The sequence below is a fragment of the Citrus clementina genome, unplaced genomic scaffold, assembly GCF_000493195.1.
Source record: "Citrus clementina cultivar Clemenules unplaced genomic scaffold, Citrus_clementina_v1.0 scaffold_2, whole genome shotgun sequence".
Classification (NCBI taxonomy): domain Eukaryota; kingdom Viridiplantae; phylum Streptophyta; class Magnoliopsida; order Sapindales; family Rutaceae; genus Citrus; species Citrus x clementina.
This window is the reverse complement of record NW_006262688.1, coordinates 232,898-254,884: the sequence shown is the minus strand read 5'-3', so window position 1 is coordinate 254,884 and position 21,987 is coordinate 232,898. Positions and strand designations below refer to the sequence as shown.

Sequence of the window (21,987 nt, the reverse complement as noted above, 5' to 3'; positions counted from 1 at the left end):
TATTATGTATAACAAAATTTATTTTCATTTCCTAGTGCATTTCTATAAAAAGAGATGCGTGAAACGATATTAATACGTCCATTCATTAAACTTATATTATTTGTTTTCAGTGTATATATTTAAATCGATCTATGACTAACCACTCTTTTGATTAACTGTTAATTAATTTCGAAATAGATTCAAACAATACAAGATTTTTTTCCAGGGATGCAACTTGATTAATCGTGAATGTGTTTTGCTCTCTCGGTCAACAGAGCTTGGTTAGTGTTGAATGACTGTGGTTCCTCATCCCATCCAAATCTTTTAAAAAGAAGATAAATGACAAGGTTTTACTGAATTGACCTAAGGATAATTTCAAATTAAAATTTCATTTCATATTCTACAGAGCATTTTCTGAGTAAATACATCACAAATTCTAGAGGGGAAAAAAAAAGGAAAATATTAATTAGGTTGAAAATTAACAGATCTCATTTGAACCGTTTGATCATATTATGCATGAAAACAAGCACTTTGTCACGGGATGAGTGTTTTGCGCAGTAAATTTGTGCGGCACTTAGACAACCTTTGCCGAATGTTGCTAAGTAAGCCTTGAGCTTCTCGACTAGCTAAGCCTAAAGGTTTTCGAAGAGATAGAGAGAATAGAGCAATAAAGCCGAATAAGAGAATTGTATTACTCAAATGAAATATTAGAAGAGAATTTATAAGTGTTTGAGTTGCTTGCTCTAAACTTGTTGCTCAACTGCTAAATGCCATGCCTTATTTATAGGAGAGGCTTGCCAAGCTCTAGAGATTCTAGAGAATTCTACCATTTACATGTGCTGAAAATGTATGGAGTATTCTAAATATTTACAAGCTCAAATGTGCTAGAATTGCCTAGAAGTTTCCGGAATCAGGCCAAGTTAGCACTCTTAGCCTTGTCTTAGGCTCTCTAGCCCGAAATGGTGGGCAATTGGGCTAGTAACTTGGGTGGTCCGCAACAACTTGCTGCCTTGCAAACTCATGCCCTGGACACATCCTTGGTCCCCCTCCAAATGGGACAAATGAATATGGGGCTACTCCTTCTCCTTCAAATCTTCAGCGTCAAACTTCTCCGGATTTGGGAAGAGATTCTGATCCTTGTGCGTCGACCCGGTACTCCAATATATCTGTAGGCAACCCAATATTAGTATTCATACGAAACAAATAAGACCGAGACTTTGAATCCGATTAAATGCGGGAAAGTCGGTAAAAGCTCAAGAGTAGTATTTAAAGTTTTGAGTTTAATTTAATACCTTTGATCCTTTGGAGATAGTTCAACCCGCAGAGGCAAAATCAACCAGAGCCTCTCGGAAAGCGAGGCTTGCTGGCGGCGATAGTCTCATGACTTCGGAGGCCACAATCCAGGAGGATTTCATTTCCTGTTTGTGTTCCCATTTCAAGAACTCACATTGTCCTTTAGACTTGGCAATACCAATTTGCTCTGTTCGTCATAAACAATATCAATGAATTTATCAATAAATTAAAGATCATATTAACGTGTCTTAAAATTTCTTAGAGTAAATAACACTATCAATTACAATATATACAATGTTAAATTACAGAAAGCAAATATTGTTTAGCATCAAATCTGCATTTTAAAATATGCAAACGTCCTTATTGGATAGCTGCAGTTGAAGGTATTAATATATATACACACATACACACTAACCTTTCATCACGTTTTCAAAAACTTGAGGCATTTGTCCTAAATACTTCATGAGCAATGTCATTGCAGTCATGACCAGCAAACAGCAACAACATTATATTATAAGCTATCTCCATAGCGGTAAAAAACCTTCCACTTGAATCAGCAGTCACAAGCAAACGTGACAAAATATCTTGTTCGGTGACGCGGTTTTCGTTTCCAGGCTTCTCCTTCTTTGTTTTGCTATCATGAATTTAAGCTCTTCTTCTCCCATTGCTTTGCAAAATATTGTTCCGGGAAAATTGATGGGAAAATCAATCACCTATTTGAGGAAAACATTGAAATGGGCAGAGAGCTTCGAGATGTGTAAAGGGTCTTCCATGCTTGCAAGTAATTGATAAGCCAATTCACACGTATATAGCTTCCTGTGGGACGAATTTGCACCTCCTTACCTTCATAATCATAAAACTTACACTTTATCAGGTTTCTCAAGTACTTCATAAATATTTTCATGTGAAGGACGCACTTATCAGCAGCTGCAGCATACGGTTACGAGTTGATGATATGGAATCCTAGCTGGCACCTGGTGGTTATGTAATTGCTCATGCACGTGGTGATTAGTTTAAGTTGTTGTAATTAGTTGTACTTAGTTGATAATTGGCTGCAATTTCGCTCAACTTGGTATTGAAATCTCATTGAGTTAATGAGATCTGATCAAGCTTCGATTAGAGCGTAATCTAATCGCATTAGTTTGATCCGACACTAGAACAATATTTAGTGTTTATCCACCATATCATTTGACTACCACAATACGTCAGTTTTTTTTTTTTTTTAATTTGACCATTTGGTTTTTATAAAATTTGAATGCATCATCATTTCGGCCCTAGCTTTAAAATATTATCAAATCAAGCTGCATGGACATAGTTAAAGAGTAAATATGCACCTTCCCAATGAGTTGCGATGTGTTGTTGTTTGACCATATCCACTACTTCAACATACTTGATAAGTACATTTGGATTAAGAAAACTCATGAGCATCCTCCTCATTCTCCTCACATCATCCCCAGCTGCCGTAATCGAACACGTTTTGAACAGTTTCCTGACAGAGCTCGGCCACCATCTCCCGACCAATTTGTTCTCATTGTTGACAAGAACTTGTTTCCAGCTGTGTCCCAAAACACCATCATATTTTCTCCACGCATGCATGTCTTGAAGACTCTAGAGTCATGTTTCTCATTCTTTCGTCTACTACGCTAGGGTTTCGCCGATAAGAGGTCATCCGAGGCTTCCCGGGGAAGATGAAGAGGACTTGGGCATATTTTTGCTTTGAGGGTTTTGGTGATAATTTGATAGAAGAAGAAAAAGAGTAAAGCACAAGCATATAGACTGAAAACATCGTGAGCTCCATACTATCGAGTGATGATATGAATGATGCATTAAGTTTCTAAAAGTTTATATGGTTCATATAAATTTTAAAAAGTCATCATTTTGTTGTAGATTCAAATCATTCAAGATCATAACAATTAAAGTCCACTTTTTTTTTTTTGCTTGTCAACTACGTCATCAATGAAGAGAGCAAATTTGTTTCCCAAGCAAGTGGTTAGAAATGGATTAATTTGTAATATATATAGCTTTCTTATTTAAATTTTAAGTTGCTAATTATATTCTTATATAACGCAAAGGGATCGAGATGTACAGTCCCTAACATATTTTTGTGAGAAATTTTAAAATACATTTGAGATACCATGTCAGTCATACAACAAACAAATAATGCATTATTTAAAAAACCATCACACAAGTAGTGTTTGTATTAAATTTAACTACACATGTCATGCATACATTAATTGGTTGTAATACATCTAAAGTATTCTAAAATTTCTCTATTTCCGCACTAGTTGGTTTCACGAATTCAAATTGCCTTTGGTTGAGGGGGTATAATAATCAACGTTTATTTTTTAAAAAATATTTATAAGATTGTGATTTTTACCAACATTTGTTATTCTTTTTATTAACAGGAAAACATCAAGGCTCTAATTCTTAATTAGTTTTTGTATGTGTTTTTTTTAAATTTAAAATAAAGATAATAATTTAACCATCTTATATTTTTTGCCACCTTTTTAAATCAAACTTAACATTAAACTCTTCCAACGAACACTGCTCGTCTTTAATTTTTTAAAGTTATTCTTCAATAAATTTTTATTTACTCCATATATCTTTAATCGTGCAAAGTGTTTGCTGCTTATGAAATCTTTTTATTAGTGTAATTTTTTTAAAGAGATTAATAATTCTTTAAAAAGGATATAATACAAGATTTTTAAAAATTTAAAACAGTTATAATATCTTAATTCATCCAAAAAGAAAGAGATAGGGAAATTTTTTTTTTTCTTGCTATATGAATTTAGTTGAAAGAAATTAAGGAATATTCAGGGCTTCAGCCTTCAAGCACAAGATCCACTTATCAACAACTCAGCAGAAGCCACGTGGCATACATGATGAAACGAAGGACAAACAAAACAATGATTCAGGGCCACTAGTAAAGTACATGTAATCTAAACCTCTTCTTTTTCTTGGAGACCAATCTCTGTGTCCTTCCCAAAATGATTTTCAGCTCATATCATAACTGACACACAATCAAGAAGCTAAAGAGACCAACAGTTGCAGGTTTTATTAGCCATGTCTTTGGCTCCAAGTAGCTACGCGTCTCTTTACTCGCCACCACCATTGCCAAGAACCAATCAAAACCCCTTTTTGTTCTCTCAAAACAGTCATGTTTGGTTCAAAAAGAACTGTTTTTTGAGCGCTTCAGGGTGTTCTTGCAATACCCTTTTGGTGAAACCATCTGTTTTTGTGGCTAAAGCATCAGAAACTGAAGCACAGGCATCGCCAGAAGCTGAGAGTGGAAGTGAAGAACAAGAAGAGAAGTACGAAGAGTATGAGGTTGAAATAGAGCAGCCTTACGGGCTGAAATTTGCCAAAGGAAGGGATGGTGGGACCTACATCGATGCTATTGCCCCTGGTGGATCGGCTGATAAGACTGGCATGTTTCAAGTTGGTGATAAAGTTCTTGCCACCAGGTATAATTTCCGTTCTGCTGCAATTCTCAAGTGATGTTGAATCATGAATCATGACTCATGAGAATACTGATTCTAAAGGTGGTTTATATATACGTTCTGTTAGCAGAATTGTAAATGATGTCTTTTTAGTTGTTTCTACCACAGCTCTTTGCTGAAGTTTCCTTGGATTTGGCTTGTTTATTGTTTAATGATTATCGGTTAAGATCAAAATTGTGTATTCTTGTTGATTTTTGATGGCATTAATGGATGGGAAAGTGACATAAGAATTCTAAATTTGTTTGCAGTGCAGTGTTTGGGACGGAAATATGGCCTGCCGCTGAATATGGGAGGACAATGTACACTATTCGCCAGAGAGTTGGCCCATTGCTTATGAAAATGCAAAAGAGATACGGTCGGTTGTTCACTAATTCTTTCATTTCGTACTCCAGACTAGCCGTCATCAATTTCTTTTGTTATATTATAAATTTTCTTGTTCTGTCGAGGTTAAATAAAAAAAAGACACATTCATAGAAGAACAACTGCACTTCAACATCTCCAACTATCATCTCATTGATGTAGGAAATCAAAGTGCAAATGTACTTTATGCTGTCTTTGCGAATCCTTCGTCTTGATCTTATCTTGAAGAAAAGGACTGCGTGTTTCAGGGAAAATGGAGCAGACGGGTGAATTATCTGAAAAGGAGATTATAAGAGCTGAGAGGAACTCAGGTGTAATTAGTAACAGAGTGAGGGAAATCCAAGTGAGTATGATTTCTTAAGAATGGAGGTCACGTTGAACTTGAAATTGCACGCTAGCACTCATCATCTCTTTTGCATTTTTATGTGACTCAATTTTTGTGTAAGATGACACCAGTGTAGTTTCGACAACTTGATTGTGAATGCAGATGCAAAATTACATGAAAAAGAAGGAACAGAAAGAACGCCGAGAACAGGATCTTCGTGAAGGGCTGCAACTTTATAGGTAGCTCTGGCACTTTATCTTGACCATTTGCTTTTTATTATTTTGTTTCATGTTGGCTTTTTTTTTTTTTTTTTTTTTGGGGGATCTGTGGTCATTTTCCATGAACACGAAAATTTCATAACTATCAAAACCGCTGGTAGTGACATATTTCATTTGACTTAGGACTGGCAAATATGAGGTAGCTCGGGAGAAGTTTGAGTCTGTATTAGGATCAAAACCAACTCCAGAGGAAAGTTCAGTGGCTAGCTACAATGTTGCATGTTGTTACTCTAAGCTTAATCAGGTACCGCTCTTGTTAGCATTAATAGAGTGACATTGAATAATATCATGAAGACAAATGCCTTTGATTTTCCAATTATGTTAATTGAATATATAAAATTTCATGATATCTTGGAAACTCTGCCAGGTAAAAGCCGGGCTCTCAGCGCTTGAAGATGCATTGCTGGCGGGATACGAAGACTTTAAGGTAATATATGGATCATAGAACGGTTGCTTAGAATTTAGATGAGCCTACAAAGTATCTGAAATTATTGAAATGGTTAACAGAGAGTCCGGACAGATCCTGACTTAGAAAATCTCAGAGCTTCCGAGGAATTTGATGTTCTTCTAAAAAGGTTTGATGAGTCATTTATCAATGAGAACGCCATCAATGCCATTAAGTCATTGTTCGGGTTATTAGACAAGAAATAAATCCTTGAATTTGCTCTAACTTACTCAAAGGACTAAAGTTGGTGATTGCTCAAAGCTGCAAAAGGGAACGAAGGCTTAGTGTAGCTTTTATGCTTTTGTTCACAGCATTCATTGTTTGAAGGTGAGATTTGAACAATTTTATAATGTTTCGGTGGATAGTTCGTGTTTTTTTGGGCAATTCTGGACAAGAAGATTGCTAAGAACTTAAAAACAGAAATACGAATGCTTTCATTTCTTCTCTGCAACAACAATATGTTCAGCTCCTTTCAAATGTTCTTAATGTTTCCACAGTTTGGCACTCGAAGCACCATACAAGATTTAATGGAATAACACAATGGGCACTTCATAAAAAACGAAAAATGTTTAACGTCTCCTCTTAAAATTTGATCCAATTGCTCACCTGATGCTTTAATTAACTTCCGAAAGCAATCAAGCGGGAATGTTGCTTGTAAATGGTCGAACTGATAAAATATCTCAGGATCAAATCTTGACCACACATATTATAACACACAGATTACAAACTAAAATTTCTGACAAAAGATGGTTATAGCCGCAATCGCGGCATTTTATCAAACATTAAATGTACAACCAAAACTGTCTTTGGCACATAACAAGGCAGCTTAAAAGGCTTTTCAATATTCCAACAACTTCCAAGCCTTGATGCAATTCCCAGAAGCTCAAAGAACTTTACATCTTCTTCCCATTCTCTTATTTCTATGAAAAATGAAAAAATTGACGATACACATACACGTGGATTCCACGTTATGCAAAATTTGTTGCAAGCTCAAAATGAAACTTGAATTGGAAAACATGAAAGCCAGAATAGCATCGTTCATCAATTTGGATTGATAAAGGCATCTTTCACCTTTTTTCTTTTTTCTTTTTCAGGTCTAAGCTTCAAAATCCTGAAAATAACGCCAAACTCAGAGCTTTTCTTTACCTGCTTATTAGAAACCTACAGGATCTTCACGAACATATACACCTAAGGTTTGCATTGCCCCCGTGAAAACGAAAATCAAAATGGGTAGAGGAGAATTTACAACGTCAAAAGAAAAACAATGTTGCAATCGTACTTGTGGATTATTTCTTCAAACTATTGAAAGAGAGGACTTTCTTCCCGTACGGGCTGGTTCTCAGCACAGGAACATGGGGTCTTATTGCATCAACCAATGCTGAATGAACACCTCCCTACTCATCATAAACATATATGAAAAAAAGAAAATCTCAATGTGAAGAAATATGGTAATAGTCCAAAATCATAAAATAGTTACCAGTCATTTTTTAATGCAGACTTATGATAATAGATGCAAATTATAAGAAAACAAAAAGCATAGCACAATTGTGCAGTATTTTCCTGGTAATAAGAGTATCGAACAATGAATCTACTCACCTTAGATTGCTGCAATGCTGCTTGAATAACATAATTTCCATAAGGATCTAGCATGACTTGATCCAGGTGAGTGTTACTTATCGGTTTTGTGAGTTGTTTATGGTATCAGAATTATGCTCTCATACTTTCTCCATAGTAAGTGTTCGTTTATTTGTGTCAATTAATTATTGTTTCTGCTGCAGTTTCTTATTTTGTTTTCAGTCCTATATTATAATTTTTGTTTGGATCGTATGTTCACTTTAATTTGATTTTTCTCCATTGGAATCCACTTGAAAATTCTAATGTAAAATTCTTTAAAACACCCGTGATCTACACACCCTTGATCGTATGTTCACTTTAATTGTTTGAACAATAGTACTATTATATTTTACGTATTAGTGAACGTTCCTTTTTTTTTTTAATATCACAACCCTAGTGTGTGTGTGTGTGTGTAAAATATATGATTGTCATTATCATATTTGATATGAATTATGAAGCTCATTGCATTTTGAATCAAGCGACTTTGTTTTAGCACCTTGTATAAGTTTGAGAATGTTAGGGAAAAAGAGAAAATTAAAAAGATTTGGGTAAATAATTTAAGCTTGTTTACTATGGTCAACTTTATAATGTTACAACACTGGAAACATACTTTGATTTTGAAATTCACCATACATAATTAACAACACATTTTGCTAAATATTTAACTATTTTTTCTAATTATTTATTTCTTCAGCACAATAAAAGAAGAAATAATATGATTATGAATTATCCTCCTCCATATGTTCAATGAAAGTTTCCAACATTGATTCTCATTCTAACAAGAAAACTAAAACTTTTGCGGCTGACACATGCATACAACATCCTCAGATGGTCTACAATTTTAGCAACATTTAAAGTTCAAGTTGTAGCATGCGAGAGGATATGACGATGGCCTCAATTCCTGATAGCATGCGTAATATGACGGTGGCGGAATGTGTTGATCAGAATGGGAATTGGTTGTGGAACAGATTCAGTTCTTTGTTGAATAACCATGCTGTTTTGAGGATTGCTTCCATGGCTCCTCCGTCGGCAGCGAGAGGTGATGATAGGGTGTATTGGGGTGCTTCAAATACGGGAACTTTCACAGTCCAATCAGCTTATCATGTGCTCACGAGTCATTCTCCCGTTGAAGACAGTCACGACTGGCGGCATTTGTGGCAATGGAGGGGGCCTCAAAGTACAAGAATTTTTTTATGGTTATTATGCCATGATCGTTTGAAGACAGGATATGAGCTTGCTGGAAGGCACCTTGACATTGACCCATTATGTGGGCGGTGCCATGCACAGGTTGAGAGCTCTTTGCATGCAATTCGGGACTGTGTGTACTCGAAAGGTGTTTGGAGGAAGCTAGTTCCCGTGGCTAGGCAGCACGGCTTCTTTAGCCATCCTCTTCGGGAATGGCTCATGTTGAATCTTAGGAGAAGGACCTGTGAGATGGGGAGTTTATATTGGCAGGTCACGTTTGGTGTTGCTGCTTGGAGAATTTGGTATTGGAGGAATCAGTTGATGTCCAAAAACAAGAGCTGGAATGGTGACTTGATTGTTCGTGATATTAAGGCAAGGGCTGAGAATATCTGTTCTACCCTCTCAACCATAGTCTATAAAAGAAATACAAGGATTCAAAAATGAATTCGTTGGGCTCCTCCAACATGGCCTTATGCGTGCTTAAATACGGGTGGTGCAAGGAAAGGAAATGGAGATACGGGTGCGGGAGGTCTGTTGCGGGACTGTCATGGTAGGTTCATTCATGGCTTCAGCACAAATCTTGGAGTGTGTTCGGTTATAAAGGCTGAACCCTGGGGTGTTTTTCATGGATTAAGAATGGTATGGGTCCTTGGCTATAGACGTATTCAAGTTGGAATTGATAACTGTAGTGTGGTGCAGCTTATAAAAGGAGGATAATGTTAATGTCAATGACCTTTCGGCTATAATCCAAATGATTTAGGAGCTCATGAGGAGGGATTGGAGTCTTCAAATTAATCCCATCTAATGCGAAGTCAATTTGACAGCTGATTTTCTTGCTACGCATGATTTGCGTTTGCCAGTTGAAGTGCATTTTTTTTTAATTCTACCCCTTTAGGATTGAGTTCTATTTTATATTCGGATATGTATGGGGTGGCTCACCCCCATTTTGTGTTCCTTTAGCTCTTCTTCTTTAGAGCCCTCCTTTTATTAAAAAAAAAGGTTCAAGTTGTAGTAGCTTAAATGAATGCTATTACGCAACAATATATACAATTTAACTTTCCATGCATATGCATCTCCAGTGAATGTTGATAGCAGCTGGTCACTTCTCATTTTGTCAAATTTGTCAAATCCCCCATGTATATATCTCAGGAGACTTGGAATGGAATATAGCTAGGTTCTCTTTCATGTTTTACTTAAAAAAAATAAAACGAGATCTTTTTAGTTTTGAACAAGCTAGCCGGTCCCCTATCCTCAATCAGTTGGCCACTGCTGCATTGCCGGTAGTGCTTGATAAGAATGGTATGTTAGAATACCACAGAATTAAGGTAAAGAGAATAATGTGAATTTTTCTCCGTGTTTTGTGCTCATATCACAACAAAACTATTGCCCATTACTTGTCCAAAAGAACAATCGATTCAACGTTTATAGATATCATCCAACGGTGATAAAATTTATCAACCAAGTAAAAGAAAACCAAAGCTCTTGCTGCGAACAATGCCTGCATGCATTATTTACCACATGGTATATTATTTAGTAGGCATGTAATTGAGCTGCTTACGTTAAATGCTCTCCAATGCAAGCTTCCAGATAGTCCTCATGTTCAGTTCCCCCAGACGATTAACAGCACTCCGGGGAGACATGTTCCCTCTTTCTACTTCCTCAACAACCTCTTGGACAGTATCTTGGAAACCCATAGCTTTCTTAATCTGGAATGTCCGTTTAGTAACTTGAACCGATCTGAGTCTTTCGCTGAGCAGAGAGTTAATAGCTTCTTCATCAACTGGTGCTCCATCTCGGCGAAAAGATGTCAGGCTCAGAGCTGCCAATAACCGATCTTTAACATCCTTATCAGTAATTTCATTCCGAGACAATTGCAAGAGCAACGAACGAACAGAATCACGGAGTCCCAGTTTTTCTTTGATCAAAAGAACAGCCTCTTCTTTGGCCACAGCCGAGCCACGAACTTCGTCAAGGATAGATTGCACAGCACGCCATGTTCCAGCTTGTTCATCATGAGATTCAAGAGCCATAGCTTCTATTGGCTAATTAATACATAAATTTGACAAAAAGAAATGGATATCAGTACAAAAAATTAAGATACCAACATAGTATCATCAAGAACGTAACTACTGGAACTTGTGAAATGAATTATATATATAGATATTCATCAAGAACTACTGAAAATTTTGAATGAATGGGATCGTGGTCATGATGATGAATTATGCACATAGAAGAAAGAAGAAACTACGTACAAGGTTTACTTTGAAGAGGGATAAAAAAAAAAAGAAAAAAAAAAAAGAAACAGCAAAAGTCCCACGTAAAAGAAAATCAAAACAAACTAAATACACAAAAAGAAATGCAAGTGACTATGATTAGGAACCTTCCAAAACAGACCAACACAAACAACACAAGAAAAAACTCAAAACTAACTACACGGAGCTGTGTCTTCTTTGTGAGTGAAGAGAATAAAGAACGATGGCAGAGGTGAATTGGGCTAGCGTTATTCTGGGTGACTGATGCAAGAATCCCTGGCAATTACTCCGCTGACCCATGGCAAAGTGCCCATGCCACCTTTTACGGCGGCTCTGACGCTTCTGACACCATGGTAGGAGCATACGGTTACGGGAACTTGTACAGCCAGGGCTACGGCATGAACACAGCGGCGCATTTTGACCTTGCCATGCCCATGTTCCTCAAGATTGCTGAGTACCGCGCCGGCATCGTCCCCGTCTCCTACCGCCGGGTACCATGCCGCAAGAAGGGAGGAATCAGGTTCACATTAAACGGGTTCCGTTACAGCGCAGCTGCTCCAAACCCTCGCTTAGTAGAGGATTTGGTGGCGGCGGTGAAGACAGCTTGTGGGATTAAGGTGGCGGGTACTTAACAGTGTCCACCGTATTATCCAAAACAGACCAACACAAACAAACACAAGAAAACGAGAAACAGAGAAATATCTAAAATGAAAACTTACTTGTGTTGTGCAACAAGTTTAGAACATACAGTCTCTCTCTACTTTCATACTGTTAACGTTTGTAGGCGATGACCAACCACTTTTATTTTTTAAATGTTTCACGTATCCCTTTAAAAAATGAGAAATTATTTATCATTATTTTTCGTTTTGAAAGGGGTTTTGACGTTAACTTGTTGAAACTTTTCTTAGCCATCTGGCAAATATCACAAAAAATAATACAAGAGGAAAACACGACCATTCGCCGGCTCATGAGCTAATGGGTATTATTTATCAGATGACATTCTTTTTCAACCGAATAATGTAGTGGTTGGTTATGGAATGTGAACACTTTAGAACAAAATAAATTAATGCAAATAATCACAATTCTCTAAGATTCAACACCATATCGAATGGGATTATTGAAGGCAGCTTAAGAATGCACGTGGGATTATTATCATGCATATATATATAATGACAATAATATGCAAACACTAGTTTTTTAAAAAAAAATATATTAAAAAAATACACAAATTTTGGCAAAAAATTAAACGCTTCATTTTTATTTTTTTTTTATCTCTTGTTTCTATGAAGATGCACGTTTTGTTATGTCCATTAATTTTCTAATATGTATAGGAATTAAACTTGCTAACGCAGTCGTCAAAAGCATTCGTGCGCTGCGTTCACCAGGGAAGCTTTGCATAAATTTGTGGCGTGGGAGTGGTTGGTAAGTGGATGTTAACACAGGTGGTGAGGTGCGATGTGACCGTTGCTCTACCAAGAAACTAAAGAAGAAAGTTGTTTTTTTCCCAATTTTTCTTTATACCAAAGAGAATTTTTTATTATAGGAGCCCCTAAGATGCCACTCTCGAACCAGGTGGGACCACCAAGCTTTGCATAATTTGTTATTGCGTGGACTAAGTCTGTACAAGAAATTCAAAGCGAACAATTTTCATTAGAAAAAGAAAAACTGGAGAACGAGGTAATAAGGTGGACTCGACTAGCTTACAGAATCTGTAAGCTACAGACTGCAGCATCAGCCGTTGGATGTGGTTGGATGTGGAGTGAGAAACTGAACAATAGAAAATCGGATGGTGGGATGACGGGAGATGTTTGTTACAGAATCTGTACCATAGACAGGTCCGTAATAAGGTTACTAATTTTTGACTTCTGACCTGACTAGCTTACAGAATCTGTAAGCTACAGACTGCAGCATCAGCCGTTGGATGTGGTTGGATGTGGTTGAGTGAGAAACTAAACAATAGAAAATCGGATGGTGGGATGACGGGAGATGTTTGTTACAGATTCTGTAAGCTAAGCAAGTCCCTTGATTTTATTCAACATGCAGCCAAATTTGGAAGGGTCTTAGAACTAAGTGGCAAGTGGATTGCCTTAATCAAAATTAGTGTCTTGTCTGGTGTTTGACTTTTTATAGTCATAACAAATTACTTTTCGTGCCCGATATCCAGGAGTTAAGACTGTTATGTATTTTAATGGTGTCCTTTATATATCAATTAGTTTATAAACCAACTTAACTGCTTACCAAACTATTTATTATTATTCTTTTAACAATTTTTTTTGTTGTTGCTGATCATATCTACTTCATGATTAATAATATTTTATACACATGCAATATCAATAGATTGGCATGTAATAATGACCACATCGTTCAACATTAATTCAAAGTGAGGATGTGCTGGGAAATTATTGATTATTATTAAGATTGTGTTCCTTTTTTTTTTTTTTTGTGGGGTTTTTTTGGTTAATATGAAAAACTACATAATTAAGAGATTAAGAGTAACGACATATATATATATCACTGTGTATTGTAGGCATCCCAAAGTAATACAATAATAATAAATAAATAAAGAGAAAATTAAAGTTTTTGCATAAAAAATATCCTCATAAACCAACATTTAAATTTTAAAGTAATAGAAACTAAAAGTCTAAAACGAATGCTATCATACAACCTATGCTATTCCATTTCCCTATCCTCTGGTGACTGACCAAATAATAGGGTGAATAGTGATTGAAGATAAATGAAAGAATCCGATCATTCAACCATCAAAAGCTTATCTCCACGTGTCCACTTCTTGGTATAGGCCATAAGGTGGCATCTATTTTTGAAGGGTGTACGACTAGGGGTGGGTAAAATTGGGTTCGGATCAACCCCATCGGGTTTTGGATTGGATGAAAATTCATCCGAATTCAACCCGAACTTAAAATCCGACCCGATCCGATCCGAATTATATTCGGATCGGATCGTGTTATAAATTCGGGTTAAGTTCGGATCGGATCGGATGCGGTTTGGGTTATATTTGAATCAATTTAGGCCTATTCGGGTCGGGTACAATTCGAAAATACATAATTACCTATTATTAACAAACACCAAATACCAATTAAACATTAATCTTTCACACATTACATATAATATACATCTATAGCATCACTGTCAGAGGCTCAAAGCTTCCAAAGCCCAAAGTCAACAGCCAAAGTTCGGGTCGCAGCTTACCGGGTTTCGAATGTGGACTTATACGTTAAAATTGTATAACATTATCTTTTTTAATTTTTTTTTAACAAATAATAGGGATTACATTTGCTAATAACTAAACAAAGACATTCTAACCATTGAAAATAGTTTTCCATTAAATCTTATGGTGAGAGACAAATTTCGAAATACCTTACTCCGAGTGTAAAATAATCAAATTTTTATACGTATTAATTATCCTTATGCTTTTGAAAAAGTGTTGATAATGAAATTCAAAATTTTGGTATATTTTATTTTATTTAAGAAGAAGTAACAGAAAATGAATCTCCACAAACTAAATAAAAATACAGATCAGAGTGCAGTTACCAAAATATTAGCTACTTACTATATGCTCTCAGTAGCCAAATGAAGATTGAGATTCATGCTTTGCGTAACTGTCAACCAAAATTCAAATGACTTTAGTTTTAATAGATACGTGGACCGCAAAATTCAAATGGCTAATTGTTATACACAAATCACGCTTGACAAAGACAGGGCCATAAAATTACAAGATACGTGGGCCGCAAGCTCCTGTAGCTGTAGATTTTCATCATATAACAGATGTTAGCGACTGCCTACTGATTGTTGCCTTGATTCGCTTCGGCTTTGGACTTTCCGTATAAGAAAAAAAAAAAAAAATGCAATATGCCATTGGCGGGATTTGGTCGGTCATCAACTTCTGCTGACGCTACTCTTTACTCACGTTCCAGGAAGTTGAAGATTCTTTTCCCTCTTCAAAGTAATCAACAAAACAAAATTAATAAAAAAAAAATCCGAAGACTATTCAGCATAAGGCAAACGACAAAATCGTCTCAAGGCCCTGGTCTAGTTAAATATCAATATATATATATATATATATATATATATATATATATATAAGGTAGGAAGATATATCCCATTTTAAATAATTGGATCTTATTTATAGGAATGTTTCAGTTTTTCAAAATAATATGTTTTTTTTTTTAAACTAGTAAATTAACAGGATAATATATAACAGATCCTTTTATAAACTTGTAACTGTGGTCATTTGCCATGAACACACAAATTTCATAACTATCAAAACCGCTGGTGGTGAGATATTTCATTTGACTTAGGACTGGCAATTATGAGGAAGCTCGTGAGAAGTTCGAGCCTGTATTAGGATCAAAACCAACTCCAGAGGAAAGTTCAGTGGCAAGCTACAATGTTGCATGTTGTTACTCTAAGCTTAATCAGGTACCGCTGTTGTTAGCATCAATAAAGTGACATTGAATAATATCATGAAGACAAATGCCTTTGATTTTCCAATTATGTTAATTGAATATACGAAATTTCATGGTATCTTGGAAACTCTGCCAGGTAAAAGCTGGGCTCTCAGCACTTGAAGATGCATTGCTGGCGGGATACGAAGACTTTAAGGTAATATATATGGATCATAGAACCGTTGCTTAGAATTTAGTTGAGCCTTCAAAGTATCTGAAATTATTGAAATGGTTAACAGAGAGTCCGGACAGATCCTGACTTAGAAAATCTCAGAGCTTCCGAGGAATTTGATGTTCTTCTAAAAAGGTTTGATGAGTCATTTATCAATGAGAACGCCATCAATGCCATTAAGTCATTGTTCGGGTTATTAGACAAGAAATAAATCCTTGAATTTGCTCTAACTTACTCAAAGGACTAAAGTTGGTGATTGCTCAAAGCTGCAAAAGGGAACGAAGGCTTAGTGTAGCTTTTATGCTTTTGTTCACAGCATTCATTGTTTGAAGGTGAGATTTGAACAATTTTATAATGTTTCGGTGGATAGTTCGTGTTTTTTTTGGCAATTCTGGACAAGAAGATTGCTAAGAACTTAAAAACAGAAATACGAATGCTTTCATTTCTTCTCTGCAACAACAATATGTTTAGCTCCTTTCAAATGTTCTTAATGTTTCCACAGTTTGGCACTCGAAGCACCGTACAAGATTTAATGGAATAAATAACACAATGGGCATTTCATAAAAAAAGGAAAAAATTTTAACGTCTCCTCTTAAAATTTGATCCGATTGCTCACCTGATGCTTTAATTAACTTCCGAAAGCAATCAAACGGGAATTTTGCTTGTAAAGGGTCGAACTGATAAAAGATCTCAGGATCAAATCTTGATCACACACAGATTACAAACTAAAATTTCAGACAAAAGATGATTATAGCCGCAATCGCGGCATTTTATAAAACATTAAATGTACAACCAAAACTGTCTTTGGCACATAACAAGGCGGCTTAAAAGGCTTTTCAATATTCCAACAACTTCCAAGCCTTGATACAATTCCCAGAAGCTCAAAGAACTTTACATCTTCTTCACATTCTCTTATTTCTATGAAAAATGAAAAAAATTGACGATATACATACACGTGGATTCCACGTTATGCAAAATTTGTTGCAAGCTCAAAATGAAACTTGAATTGGAAAACATGAAAGCCAGAATAGCATCGTTCATCAATTTAGATTGATAAAGGCATCTTTCACCTTTTTTCTTTTTTCTTTTTCAGGTCTAAGCTTCAAAATCCTGAAAATAATACCAAACTCAGAGCTTTTCTTTACCTGCTTATTTGAAACCTACAGGATCTTCACGAACATATACACCTAAGGTTTGCATTGCCCCCGTGAAAACAAAAATCAAACTGGGTAGAGGAGAATTTACAACGTCAAAAGAAAAACAATGTTGCAATCGTACTTGTGAATTATTTCTTCAAACTATTGCAAGAGAGGACTTTCTTCCCGTATGGGCTGGTTCTCAGCACAGGAACATGGGGTCTTATTGCATCAACCAATGCCGAATGAACACCTCCCTACTCATCACAAACATATACAAAAAAAAAGAAAATTTCGATGTGAAGAAATATGATAATAGTCCAAAATCATATAATAGTTACCAGTCATTTGTTAATGCAGAGTTATGATAATAGATGCAAAATATAAGGAAACAAAAAGCATTAGCACACTTGTGCAGTATTTTCCTGGTAATAAGAATATCAAACAATGAATCTACTCACCTTAGATTGCTGCAATGCTGCTTGAATAACATAATTTCCATAAGGATCTAGCATGACTTGATCCAGGTGAGCGTTACTTATCAGTTCCTGGATTATATGAGCACGGCGTTCATCATCTCCATATTTTAGGCATTTCTCAACAACATTACTACTATATTTCTGCATGGACAAGTCCCCGTAGTTACCCTCCAACTGATCAAGAATATCCATTGTTGCCCAAGGGAGTCGAAGCTCAAAAACAAATTGCACAACATAGTTCCTGCACAGTTAAAAGTTAGATTTCAAAGTTCAAAATTATAAAATTAAATATGCATAGAATGCTTTCAAATCATCTATGAGGTAAGTGTAACAAATCTGCTTGGTCTGGCATATTAAAGCATTTTCTCTACTTATAAATTTATGGCATGAAACTGGTGACCCTTACCTTCAGATTTACACTGATTTGCAAGAAGTAAAAGAACCCCTGCAGTTAATTTTTAGCATAAAAACAACCTGTGCCAACCAATTAAAGTTCTAATAATTTCTATGCTCTAATTCATAGGCCACCATTTCAACACGGTTCTCATGGAGTAAAGTGCACCCATACTCTTTCTTCCAAAAATAAATAAACAAATAAAGTGCATTCATACTCCAATTATAAAGAGTGAAAAGTTCTAAAGCCAAGCAGTTAATTGACATTTGAATAATGCATTCTTAAATGGAAGAGGAAAAATAAGTTACCCAAATGGATCTTGTGAAAGGATTAGAGCATTTGAGGTGATCTTGCTGACTAAACGATGTCTTTGCTCACCCTCAGAATGAGTAAGGCACTTTTGAATCACACAACAACCATGGCGATCAGTGGCAAGCTCAACACAATTATTAGTAGTGGCTTGGAAAAGGAACTGCAGAAGAAAGAATTGCCAGTATTTTTAGTTTATCTGTTGAACAGCTGGATTTACAACAAACAAAATCATTATCAGACAATTCGATACGGAAGAACCGAGTACAACACTATCAGGAAAGTAAAACTTGTCAAACAGGGGTAACTGGTTTTCCGAGAAACCTGAAGTCGGGTTTAAAACCATATGGCAAGGGTCTTCAGAATCACATAAAATTTTTGTATCAGTATCCAAATAAATCAGCGTACATGTTCATTACTTTTGTTCATGATAGCAAGTTTAAACATTTTGAAGAGTTAAAAGACATTCTCAACACATAATTTCCCATCCTAGTGCTCATTCAAATGCACATTTTCGGTTGAAGGAAAAACTATGCAAAACTATAAGTTTACCTATGGCATTTCAACCTGTTTAACCTCCTAGAAGTAATCAAATTAGCCCTCATCTCCCGTTAATGGCATATCATTGAAGAGCAGGAATTCCAAAGAAATAAAAAGAATGAAAAGAGCCAATGCTTGTAGGACCATTCTACCAAAATTTGATATTCGAACAGTTCGAAAAACTTGAGAACACTATGATCAAGTGAATTTGTCTACCATGTCTGACTCGCATATGAAAAGATGCACTTCCTTCTAAATAGAATGTATGTGACATATGACAGTGGTTCATAGGTTCTACTGTGAAACAGATAAAATTCGCCATATCATAATTTGTTCAAATTTTAACAGCACAATATACACATGTATACATGGCTATATTTTCCAGAACTCTCATGTTTGACACTTTGTGTCAGTGTCGAAACGTTGCACTGATGTACATGTATAAAGATAGAAGGAAAAAAGTGATCTTGTTTATATAAAAGTAATCCTCAATCCTATAAGCTTTGCATAATATACTCAAACTTCAAATTCCAATTAACTTCTTCCATTGTGTAACTTATTGAATATAAAACTAAGAGTTGAGAAGTATAGTCACTGAAAGTAAGAATTTTGACTAGATACCTACAAATATAGGGAACTTGAACCAGACATCCAAGTTATCCTTGGTACCCTCAATGATGAATAATATTTCCCCTAAAGGATTTGATTCCCCTACTCCCTAGACAATCATAAATTAAGGTGATCACAGTAATGTATTTTTTTTACCATCGGTGATGATACGAACAGAAATGAACAAAATGTAGAGAGATTAGACAATTACCTTACTGTACTCAGGCAGTAAATACAGTAAGCACCGTTGAGCAACGTGATTGCCATTCATATTCTTTATCAAAGTCACTATACCAGGTTTCAGTGAGGAAACAACCAAGGAAAATTGCTCTGGACTCTTAAGAGTTTCAATAACCTTTTGAACAGCCCGAGTCCTGAGAAACAAAATGCTAATAGTTAAAGCATATCATGATAGGACAGAGAAATGGCGTAGGTTGTAACAGCAGACAGACAGACAATGAGATAAATACACACACTCGAGCATCCCTGACACTGCAGTGAAAGAGAGAATAAAAAAGATAACTAAATAAATAAAAAGAGGCAGGGAGGGATCAACCCATGCATGTCACACGAAATTCTGACAAGATCTCCAGCTTTTCTGGTGATGGCTTGAAGTATTTGCATCCTCTGGTCCTCATTACAAACTTCAAGCAGCTTCTGGACCAAGTAATTTCCAAAGGGGTCAGTCATGAGCTCAACAATATGATCAATGATCTCAACAAAAATCTTTTCAATATCTTCTAATGTGCCCTCAGAAATTTTTCTTTGTAAGAAGCGGCAACCATGTTGGTCCTTTGCCATGAGATATATTCTGCCAGTGACTTCTTCGACAGAATTATATTTCTGAGGTTGTGGCCTAATAATTTTGAGATCCATGGAGTCTGAAGATAAAGGCCATGAGTTCAAACCATCAATCTGAAAGCATCCAGCATTTGGAGTAGATAAGCTGAGGCATAGATGACCATTTGATAGAAGTTTCCCACTCTGATTGATATGATTAAGTGATTCATGTCCTCCAACAGTTCCAAATTTGACAGCTTTAAGAGTGTTCAACCCTTGAGATCTTGTTAGAATCTTTTCAGGAAAACTCTGCTTTCCCACTTTGCCCAAAACATGCATAGGATTACAATCTGTAGAGGAAAAAGCAGAATTCAAATGATTTATACCCCTTGGGACTGCATAAGCATCCCAAAATTGTTCTTGATTAGATTGTTCAAGTCGGTTTGGCATCTCAAAGCACGGTTGTCTCATGGTGCGGCCCATTAACTTAGATGGAATGCTTCCATTCTGTTGAATAGGATGCTGGGATTCCGATCGCTGATTGCGAAGCTGCTGCAGATACAGATACTGCTGTTGCATCCTATGATATTGTTCCTGGTCAATGTTTCTCCAGCTGATGGGAGGCTGGTTTAAATGTTGTGAATGTAAGTATGGAAACGAGGATTGGGTATCTGCAAAGTATTGCTGCGGATCAGACATTACGGGAAACTCTACTCCAGGAACAGGCACATTAGACAGAAACCGGAATCCTTGCAACGAATGAGCATTCGGCAAGGCACCAGAGAAATTTTCGACTGGCTGACGATAGCCAACTTGCAGCTTCTTGAGTTCTTGAACATCAAGATTGACCATATTTGAACTTTCTTGCCTAACTTTTGTCAAGTCAAATTCATCAAAACCACTAGGTACACTATTTGTTGACTGGAAAGAGGAAGCAACCATCAGCTGTGAATCCACATTAGAAACAGGTTCCTTTAAGCCATTTGGATGTTGACAATCCAATAAAACAGCATAATTTGGTGAAGAGTTACAATTTGCCCAAGGACTCACAGGTTCAATTGGTATCCCACCATTGAATCTCAATTCTGCAAATGCAGATGTCAAGGACTGATCATCAGGAAGATTTGCTTCCTCTTGCGGAATCCTCTTGATTGGTGATTGCTGAGATTTGTTCACCAATATTTTTCCCTCATCTAAATTTCCATTGTTTTTGAGTTTTTCGGCCAAAGGCCCTTTGCTGGAATTGACAGTGATAGGTGGCAAGATATAATTCGAAGACACCCGTTTGGGTCCAGTGTCCTCAGAATGTGTATTCCCAGAAGTAGCATTCGGTATCTCACCAAGAAGCTTTTCAAATTCATCAACCACCAGCTCACTCCTCCTGTCTTCCATTTTTACAAATTACAAAATTTTTGCAAATTCCTTCTACTGAATAAAGCAAACTTGACTAGCCAATGCTGATTCACGAAAAACCCTTCAATGCACAAAATGAAATGTCAAGAGGGCACTCATAAAATAGACATGTGACGATCACTGAACTGAATTTTATCCAACATGCAAACCGAAAAATTATCAACGTCATTTCCAACTACTATACACCAATCTATACACAAGAATTACAACCCACATTGTAAAACAACACATCACTCAGAATCCCCCAAACAAAATTTGAACAATTCCACAGTCCAATATGAGCCCATCAATTGAAATACAGCCAAATTGCAGTACTCTTAGAATCAATGGATTTCATCACCAAAATAAATAAATTTCTTCATATTTTTTAACTAATGCAGCTATAATCACAGTCTCCAACCTAAAAGATCAATTAAAATTTAGGAAAGAATGAGAAATAAGAAAACAGTAACCACAGTTTA

At 36.2% G+C, this 21,987-nt stretch overlaps 2 protein-coding genes, 1 long non-coding RNA gene and 1 pseudogene across 6 annotated transcripts in view; 2 read left to right on the top strand and 2 right to left on the bottom strand.

Annotated features, from left to right (window-relative positions):
- Nucleotides 1-954: 954 nt before the first annotated feature.
- LOC18050434 lies at nucleotides 955-3,418 on the bottom strand (annotated as a pseudogene).
- A 791-nt stretch (nucleotides 3,419-4,209) lies between these two features.
- Nucleotides 4,210-6,637, top strand: LOC18050433 (protein MET1, chloroplastic). Its single transcript, XM_006445515.2, has 7 exons — nucleotides 4,210-4,736; nucleotides 5,021-5,127; nucleotides 5,381-5,475; nucleotides 5,620-5,696; nucleotides 5,859-5,979; nucleotides 6,103-6,162; nucleotides 6,243-6,637. The coding sequence occupies exons 1-7, from the start codon at nucleotides 4,336-4,338 to the stop codon at nucleotides 6,384-6,386; spliced, it is 1,005 nt and encodes a 334-aa protein (XP_006445578.1). The 5' UTR covers nucleotides 4,210-4,335; the 3' UTR covers nucleotides 6,387-6,637.
- Nucleotides 6,638-15,601: 8,964 nt separating this feature from the next.
- LOC18050432 lies at nucleotides 15,602-16,243 on the top strand. The gene is made up of 3 exons (XR_002907266.1): nucleotides 15,602-15,668; nucleotides 15,792-15,851; nucleotides 15,934-16,243. It is a non-coding gene; the product is annotated as an uncharacterized LOC18050432 (long non-coding RNA).
- Nucleotides 16,244-16,677: 434 nt separating this feature from the next.
- LOC18051861 (pumilio homolog 12) overlaps nucleotides 16,678-21,987 on the bottom strand; it is a 6,054-nt gene continuing 744 nt past the window's right edge. For 2 of the 4 annotated variants that reach the window (XM_024192000.1, XM_024191999.1), the window contains 5 exons: nucleotides 19,890-21,587; nucleotides 19,545-19,707; nucleotides 18,184-18,347; nucleotides 17,464-17,722; nucleotides 16,678-17,259 (listed from right to left, as the gene is read on the bottom strand). In XM_024192000.1, coding sequence (XP_024047768.1) covers nucleotides 17,152-17,259; nucleotides 17,464-17,722; nucleotides 18,184-18,347; nucleotides 19,545-19,707; nucleotides 19,890-21,505 — 2,310 coding nt within the window. In that variant the 5' untranslated portion in view covers nucleotides 21,506-21,587 and the 3' untranslated portion in view covers nucleotides 16,678-17,151. The remainder of the gene's footprint in view (nucleotides 17,260-17,463; nucleotides 17,723-18,183; nucleotides 18,348-19,544; nucleotides 19,708-19,889; nucleotides 21,588-21,987) is intronic. The other 2 variants (XM_006445512.2, XM_024192001.1) reach the window with 2 other exon arrangements.

Excerpts from the sequence above, each read along its gene's own strand:
- LOC18050433 (XM_006445515.2), top strand. The coding sequence starts at position 4,336 with ATGTCTTTGGCTCCAAGTAGCTACGCGTCTCTTTACTCGCCACCACCA. Across the intron at positions 4,737-5,020 it reads GATAAAGTTCTTGCCACCAG|TGCAGTGTTTGGGACGGAAA; the intron begins GTATAATTTCCG and ends ATTTGTTTGCAG. Across the intron at positions 5,128-5,380 it reads GAAAATGCAAAAGAGATACG|GGAAAATGGAGCAGACGGGT; the intron begins GTCGGTTGTTCA and ends TGCGTGTTTCAG.